The following is a 9,050-nucleotide window of genomic DNA, read 5'->3' as shown; positions in this document are numbered from 1 at the left end:
GGCCTTGAAATGCTGTTTGCTTTCAGAAGCCTGGTCATTTGCTTCATTTTACAGGCTTTGGACAACATAATCTCTGATAGTGTTTGAATATATGGCAGATTGTTGGTAAACAGTGCTTTATCTTTCTTCTAATTAAAATTGATGGAAATATTATAAAAATTTGTAGAGCACATCAAAACCAAATGGCACTGGATTGATTTTTAATCCCAGTAAAAATACCAGCATTTTGTGGGTCTTTTTGCTTAGAAGCAGTCTTACCTGTGTGGTTAGGAGGCTGATAGTAATTTTGATTAAGGTAAGAGCATTGTTTCCAAACTATGTGTTTAAACGTTCTTCACATCCCTAGGCAAACACATAAAAAGGATGTAAAGAAAAATCACGTCAGTTTTGGAACTTATATTGCATCTTAATAAGAACATACTTTTAAAATATATGGAATAGTGCCTTTCTGTATGGTATGATGGGTTCTTGTATTTACTTGCCAGAAAGCAAATACATCAGTAATGTTTACTGGGGAATATTAGCTAGAGTATTATTTAAATTATCTGAACTAAGCTGATTGTTCACAGGAAAATTTGACATTTTTGCACAGAAATGTTCCAGAACTGACTTAATCAAAACAGATTCTGCTTTTGTATGTGTTTAACTGAGAGATTAATTTACAAGTAAATGTTGAAAATAATATTTACAAATTTTCATTGATCGTTATGAATTGTGCATCCTGAAATGTATATGAGTATGTTTCAGGTTAAAATGTATATTTATTATATTGTTTTTTAAAACAATTGTCAAATTATAATATAGATTAAAATAGGTACAAATACAATAAAACATATATATAAATGTTTTCTATACTTAGAAGTGATTTTTTAATAATGCCAAGGCTTTGTAGAAACAGGGAGGAATTCAGAACTGCTGATCAAAACTAGACAAGAGCAGATGTCATTGGACAATTTCCCATTATTTTCTGTTTTGCTTCGTCAAGAAACAACAACTGCCCTCTGCATTTTTGTTGTCATTGGCTGGTCCTCATAACCCTGTGTGGTTTTCAGAAGAGGTCACAGAAAATATGTGTCACATTGCTCCAGCCCAGGTGGTGATATCAGGTGGTCCTATGCAAACCGGCCCCTTGATATTAAGATGCATGAATGCTCACATGGGCTGGTCTCACAAAACACATCGTATTTCAGTGTCTTGCTCATTCCACTTATCCTGTAAAGTATTGGAACTACTCTGGAAACAAATAATACAAACCTGTAGAGACATTGCCCACAATTACAAGTGGAAAATGCACTGTATGCTCTTTATGTACTGCACTATGTACTCTTTACATACTGCCACTTTCCATTGTCATCATTGATTTGCACAGCATGGGTTTATGCCAAGATGCTTCATAAACCACTTCTAAATGTCCCTGTGACATTGATCAGGCACAACTCCTGTTCTACTTAGAACATCCTTAATTTAGAACTGCCTACATGACTGACAGCTAACAAGTAAAAACCAGGGCTTCCAAGTGACCAGAGACAAAACAATGAATATTGTTAAAACTTTGGCATTTGTAAGCCACATCTTGAAGGAAAATATGTTTTGTACTTCTTTTTCTAAAATCTATTTAGTAACAAAAGTTACGTTCTTCCAGACATTTTTTTTTATTTCTTACCATTTTTTTATTTCTTATTCACTGTATGTTGAATCCCTTGGGACCTCACAAAATCATTTCTTTAGATTGTAATTTGTGCATGGACATGGGAACTGAGTATTATTTTTCTTTGTTTCGTTCCTTTTCCACTGTGTGGCATTGCATCTTCCACAGCATTTTATCTACAACAGAAATCAAATGAAAACACAGAAACTCGGATCTAGAACCTTCAATATGGACCAAATTCTGAGAATATTTATTTATACCTTTGTTCCTTTTAATTGGCCAAAATTCTCCCCTCTGAGATCTTTAGCAATATCCTTTTTCCAATTCATTTTAGTAGCAATTGATCTGTCTTCAACAGGTAGCTCAAACTTGGAGGACAAAGCAAACACTATGCAGTGCTCAAATAATTATCAGCTAGCTCTTCCCAATAACCTACTTTAATACCAGTAAAACAAAAGCAAACTAAACTATGAAAAAGATGGGAGAATGGAATTCTTTTCATATAGAAAATTCCACGAAATTCTCATTCTGAATCATGATGGATCTTCAGAAACACTTGAATTATTTTATGGGATGAAAATCTTCCATATTTTAGCTTGGAGATGCTAAAAAACAACATGTAATTTTCATGTTTTAAAGGGTCAGTTCAAGATCTATTGCTTTTAAATTTTGAAAATTAGATAACTTGGCAAAAGTTGTCCTTTCTCTGTATAGATATTCCATTTCAACTGCTCATGGTTTTAGTTTAAATAGTCACCATCTTTAAGCAGTTCACTAAATATCACCAAGAATATATAAAATGCTATTAATGGACTTTGTGTTTTTGTCTTTCTCCTGGCAGATGCCAATGATTCCAGTAGCTGGGTAGGTGGTGAGTCTGTGCTCCTACAACACTCCAATAAAGCTGCAGTCAAGAACACCAGCACATAGTCTAGCTGCACCATTGGCATAATGGGGTCACCACTAATCACTTGAGAAATCATGAACGCAATGAATGAATTTTCAAAGAACAGATTTTAAAAATACATTGCAAATGCATTTGTAATCTTAAGACTAGACCTATATGCTTTTTGATTTATCTGGAATCATCTATTATCTTCAGCACTCATTAAAAGTAATGTAACTCTGCCCTGGAAGAAGTCATATTAAGGGACTCACAGTTGATCCACAGAAGCATATTAAAACCATATTAAGCTGCTAAACTGTAGTGTTTGTAATTAAAAGCTCATAATACAGATTAAATTTCAAAGGTGGATAACAGATCATTGGTCAAAAGCATTCCTAACTACTTCCAATATAATTGACAGCATCCAAATGTTTTAAAAGACCTTTCTAAAGAAATAAGCAAATTACCTGCTGCCAGGCCACAGGAAATATTTTGAGTAATACCTGTTACGGGGCTTGCAAGGGTTTCAGGGTGAAGAGAGAGGCGAGAATCTTGACCTCATATTCAGAAGGCTGGATTTATTATTTTATGATATATATTACATTATGACTATGCTAATAGGAATAGAGAAAAAAAGTCTCAGAAGCTTGCTATGCTAAGAATAGGAAAGAAATGAATAAGCAAAGGAGCTCTCTCTGATTTTGTCCCAGAGAGAGCTCAGTCTTTGATTGGCCCTTAATTGTACACATCCAACATGGGCCAATCACAGGTGCACCTGTTGCATTCCACAGCAGCAGCAGATAACCAGTGTTTACATTCTTTTTCTGGGGCCTCAGCTTCCCAGAAGGAAAAATCCTAGAGAAAGGATTTTTCACAAAAGATGTATGTGACAAAGTAAGTATGTCTATTGAAAGTGGTAATTTGCAAGCTCATTTTAGGCCTCAAGCACTGTTTCTGAGAGTCTCAGTGCAAAACCTATTCAAATTTTCTCACAGGAGGAGCTTTATTTTGACCTCATAACATCTCTGCTTGGTTCACGTCAGCCTTGAGACCTAAGCAGATCAAGTGTTTTATGGACTCTAGCACTGTAAAAATACCAGGACTCCCATTAACTTTTTCAGGTGCAGGAATTTTTTCAGCTTTCAGTGACCAGAACCCTCTGTTCCGACATAAAATGAGAAGTTCTTCAAGAGCTTAATGACCCATATAACAGAAAGGAATCTGCCAACCCACATCAGATAATAGCAGCAGATCTTGAAAAATTAATCCTTTACCAAATGAGATTTTTTTAATAAGTTCTGATTGATATACACATTTCTGGTGAATGCAGTATTTTTAGAGGTCATAGTCTGTGGGGGTTTTCCCTCACATCGTGCTGCAAGGCATTCAGAATGTTCCACACAGATTCCTGCTCAGTCAGACTCTTATTCCTGTATTCAGAAATAAAATCATTAATTCTGTTGTTCCATCGATTGTGAACATGTTAATAAATATTTATAGCACTTAGTATATGCATATTGATAAGAGTGTGGTTGGAGAGTACAATCCTTGATCTTTTATTGATATTCAGGCTTCTTCAAAGATTACTTGCAAGCAGCAGACTCTAATCAATTTGCCAAACATGACCCAAGACACCTCATAGCCATTGCACTAATAAGAAAATTGTAATGCCAAAGAGAAGGATAAATTAAGCAACCAAATCACATACACAGCACAGGCAGGCACAAGATGATTTGCCCAGCTGGAGCCAGGAGAGCCAGGAAACACTTTAGTTCCACCTGATCTGTCCTGAAATACTAAATCCTACTTCTCATACTTACTTTTAATAAGCACAGTACAATATTATAATACGAAGAAACCAAAAATTCTGGACCTACTGTGACACAAACTTTTGTGAGTACCACAGAATCTGGCCAGGACATGTTTTGCCATAGGCTGGGGGAATGAACAGCTCATATTTACCCTAGATTATGCATTTTTGCTGAGACTGATAAAATACACCTTCAACAGCAAGCTCATCATAAAGAGTCTGACTAGAGAGACTGTAGCAGGGAATGTATGCAGAGGAGAAATCCTAGGCCACTAAAAGGTTTCATTACAAAGAAATGAAAGAATTAAACTCTCCAACTCATTTTCCTTGCTATAGCCATCCTAAAAAGAAAATTCAAAAGCTTTCACAGTGAATGATGATGTAAACATCACTATACTTCAGCAGCACTTAATGAAGGTTGAGATCAAGTGTAATTACAGTTGATATAAAATAAATTTAACTTCAATTTTTCAATCAATTTTTCTAGCACAAATAGCTGACTCCAGAATGCATTATTCCTGACAGTTTAAATCTTTCAAAATATAAAACCATTATATAAAACAGGTATGATTCGATCATTAGAAATCAACATTTGATAAAGAAATTTGATTATACAGAAGGACTAAAAATAGTTTATTTGTGCTGTACTCTGCCTGAATAGCAGCAGGCTTTGGAGAACCATATGAACCTTTTGCAAACACTGTCACTGGAACCGTAACTTTTGAAATTACGGAATAGAAAAGTGGCCAGGCTGGTGTTGATTCAGTACAGATTACCTTCCACATAACACTGTGAGAACTACTCAAGCTATTGCAGTTGCTATATGTAGAAAAATAAATGACTGGTGGAGTTTCAGAGTGGATAGTTACTAGAGACAACAGCTATGTAGGTATTTATTGTGGTTTGCTGTTGTTCAAATTGAAGAGACATGTTCCTTAGATTAGGTCTCTGCTAAAATACAAGTCCAAACAATAAAGTTAATCATTCATTGGTATATTTTGTCTGCCATGATACCAGTAAGTCCTACTATCAATTGCACAGGGGACAACTGCTGTCACCTTCCAACAGACACAGCGCAGCATCTAACGCTTCCTCCCACGCCTGCAGATACCCAGGACAGAAGGACTTCCTGGGTAATCCCTCAACAAGAAATAAAGCTGTCCCTTCCACTGCTGATGCCACATTCCTGAACTGGAAGGGTGTGGTTTTTTTGGAGGGGAGAAATTGGAAATATATTTTCATGCACTGCCATTTACTATATTGAACCATGCTGAATTCCTCAAACTAGGTCATGTTCTAGTATTCCTGGTGAACATGTAAAATAGTCAGCTTCAATCAAATGGCAATGCAGTTTACAGTGAGAACTATTAGACATGTTTTAATTAATTGCACAATCTTTAAGTTATCATCAGTTCCACATAATTTATTTACATATTTCTTTTTTCATCATTATTAGCACCAATATTGCCATCTGCATTACAAATACCAGAATTTGAAAACTCATATACTGAAAAAATGCACAAATCCGAGCTATGTATAAACATTATTTGGAATGAGTGAGTAATAGAGTAAAAAATTCCAGAACCTCATGTACAGTCCTTCATTACTATTATTTACAGTGATTTCAACAAAAATAAGAATTTATTTTCCTGGAAACCTGTGCAAAGTGACATCATAGTCTAAGAAGCAGATTTCAAGCAGAGGACAACTCACTGTGATGGGCTTAAAGACACAGCCATAACTGTCTTGGAAGTGAAGAACGAAAATTGTTTTTAAGTGGCTGTGCTTCGCTGAAGAAGATTTTTATTTCTTTAGTTCCTGTATAAAAGACAATGGGACCTAAGTCCCATGCCTATTTAAGAACTCCTTTGATCTATAAGATGCAAATTAAAAAGATAGCGGATTTTGCTTATTTCCAGTGAAAACCAATTTTCACCCACAGTATTTAGATGCTGTGATAGTAGATGGCTCCATGGAAGTTGGAAATGGCACACGTATTTTTCTTTCATCACCTAACAAATTGTGAGGCACACACTACATGCCTAGGCAGTAGCAGGGAGAAAGAAGGAAGAAGGGAAGAAGTTTTCTGGTTCACCTGGGCTTCACTCTTTGTTGTGCAAATTCATATTTGTAGTGCTTAACAAATCAATCAGTAGCACAGTTCTCTGCTTCAGCCTTCACACAGTCTAAAACAGATCTCTCAAAAAAGGTGACAATAAACAAAAGATGGAAGAAAAATGGTGTCAAAATGATAAAATGCAATTTTTCAGAAATAAAAGAGTTATACCCTTAAAAAGTAGGAATTTTATATAAACACAGAGTCTTCAGTTTAGTCTTGATAGGTAACAGATTTTTAATTATACTTTGATATTTCAATATTGTAGCCATACTGTACCTACCTTTGCTTTCAAGTTTCAATATTCTGGACCAGGCTTTTCTTTATGTCTTCAACATATACTAAGTATTTAAAAACATCTATGCTAATAAATACAGTGGTTAAAATCTTTTCTGCATAAAACTGCAAGTATTTGGTCATTGAAAACTTTCATGCAGTGATATGGAAAGATCTTCAGAGGTGAGAATTCATTTGAGCCAGGACTTTAGATAAATATGTCTTGCTATCAACAAATTTGTATGTGGAAATCACACCAAGACAGGATCACATTTTTCATGCACACAAAATTCTCTTTCATTTTACAAGAAAGTTGGAGGCTGATTTCCACGTACTGTAACCAGCAGTCATTTGATTTCCACAACACTCCAAGGACTCCCATGGCTGATGTAAATATGAAAATAGATCCAATGCCAAGTTTTATACAAGAAAGATATGTCACTGGCTAGTTCTTGACTGAAGAAACTGCAACACAGTTCATTTGTACTGTTACTTATTTTCCTTTTATTTTTATGAGACTTCCACTTACACAACTTATTCCAGAAAAATATCTTTGCAATGCCATTATGGAAAGGATGAAAATAACAGAATTATAAAAGGGTCTTCTTCTTCTTCTTCTTCTTCTTCTTCTTCTTCTTCTTCTTCTCCTTCTTCCCTTTATTCACAGAAAGAAAAATAAAGATTTTCATACATTTAGGCAACAGTAATTACATATGAGATGTAAACAGAACATTCTCAACTGAACAATCTGAACCACTGACAAGGAAATCAGTGAACAATTACAGTTCAAATTTACAGATTTTTTTGTCTGTTTGCTAAGAATTATGAACACGTGCAGATCCTACAGGGAGACAGAAATATATTTGTCAATAAATTAAAGATTCAGTGCTGTCCTCCCTCTTTGTGAGTGGCCACTTTCTCCTCTGCATTCCAACCATTTGTGCATAGATATGGAAGGTAGCAGTGCTTTCATTACTTCCAGCCCACCTGTTTTCTCCCAGAATTACTGCCTTGGATGGTTCCTATGCCATTAGTTTGGAACTGACACTTAACACAGCCAAGGCACTCTGCTCTTTAAGAGCACATCTATTGTTATGTGACCCAAAATGTACTTTTCTTAGAAAAAAAAAAAAATTATAGATAATATGGGAAAAAGGAAGATCCATATGGAAAGGCCATACTGTTATTCATCCAACATAAATCCTCATGTAAAGGATCTATCATCTCATAAAATGCAGGTCAAATGCAGTCTGGTAAATGATATAAAGAAAATATGAATAGAGCTGATTTATTTCTCAGTGATTCATCTACAAGGTGAATATAAGTACATCAAGAGAATTGATGTACTTAGACAAAGAAGCAAATCAATTGCATAAATTATAACAATATTCAAATTGTAGATATAGTAATATGTTTTCTCCTGTTTTGATAATCACGCCACGTAATGATGGAAAACATACTCCAGAGGGAAAAAAAAAATCCTTACAACCATGCAGCTCAATCCAATACTGCCACCTTGTGAAAAAATATCCATTATGACTTCTGTCGATTACACAGAGCCATACAACCATAAAAGGGTTTGGGTTGGAAGGGACATTAGGGACCCTCTACTTCCAACACCCCTGCCATGGGCAGGATCACCTGCCACTAGACCAGGTTGTTTAAAGCTGCTTCCATCCTGCATTTGAACACTTCCAGGGATGGGGCATTTTCATTCTGCAATAATTTAAAACAAAAGAATAATTCTATTTATACTGAGAAAAAAACACCAAAGAAATTGTTTCTCTCAAATAAAAGCCGCAAGCTAAATGCCAAAAGCAGAGCCTGATGGGAAGGGGGGCAGAGGATGGGAAGGATTGTTTTTTTAATTAAGAACTTCGAAAAAAAATTTAAAGCTACTAAATAAGAGAAAGAAAACAGATTTCTTGCCAAGAAAATTCCACTGAAGATATTTAAATAGCACTTCTGTATTTGGTTTTTATCTCTTATTTTCATTTTTTTGTTTTCAATTTCAAATCACAGCTGAAAGTCTAATAATATATTCAGTTCATTATGAAAAAAATATAAGTACTCTTATAAATCACAATGGAACTTCGTTCCTCCAGATAATATTTTATAAATTTTAAGAGTATTTTCAGATACATTGAACAAAAAATTAACGGCAGCAGTAGGAGCATCAAAATGTTGTGTAGTCTCCTTTGCCTCTGTTACACTGTACACACACATTTTTGTTCTGTTTTTCTTTTTGTTTTGGTCTTTTTTTTTTTAATTGCTAAAGACATTTGGAAGTAGTATGTATTTTGGAAGTTTTATA

General features: G+C 35.0%; 1 protein-coding gene across 1 annotated transcript; it reads right to left on the bottom strand.

Annotated features, from left to right (window-relative positions):
- Window positions 1–1,716: 1,716 nt before the first annotated feature.
- TSPAN19 (tetraspanin 19) lies at window positions 1,717–8,731 on the bottom strand. The gene is given in 7 exon segments (XM_058805943.1): window positions 1,717–1,824; window positions 3,904–4,019; window positions 5,782–5,851; window positions 7,072–7,103; window positions 7,106–7,203; window positions 8,499–8,560; window positions 8,636–8,731. Coding segments are annotated over 7 exon segments (582 nt in total).
- Between the last annotated feature and the right edge of the window lie 319 nt (window positions 8,732–9,050).

This window comes from Ammospiza caudacuta, chromosome 5, assembly GCF_027887145.1.
Source record: "Ammospiza caudacuta isolate bAmmCau1 chromosome 5, bAmmCau1.pri, whole genome shotgun sequence".
Taxonomy (NCBI): Eukaryota; Metazoa; Chordata; class Aves; order Passeriformes; family Passerellidae; genus Ammospiza; species Ammospiza caudacuta.
This window is presented reverse-complemented; position numbering and strand designations above follow the sequence as displayed.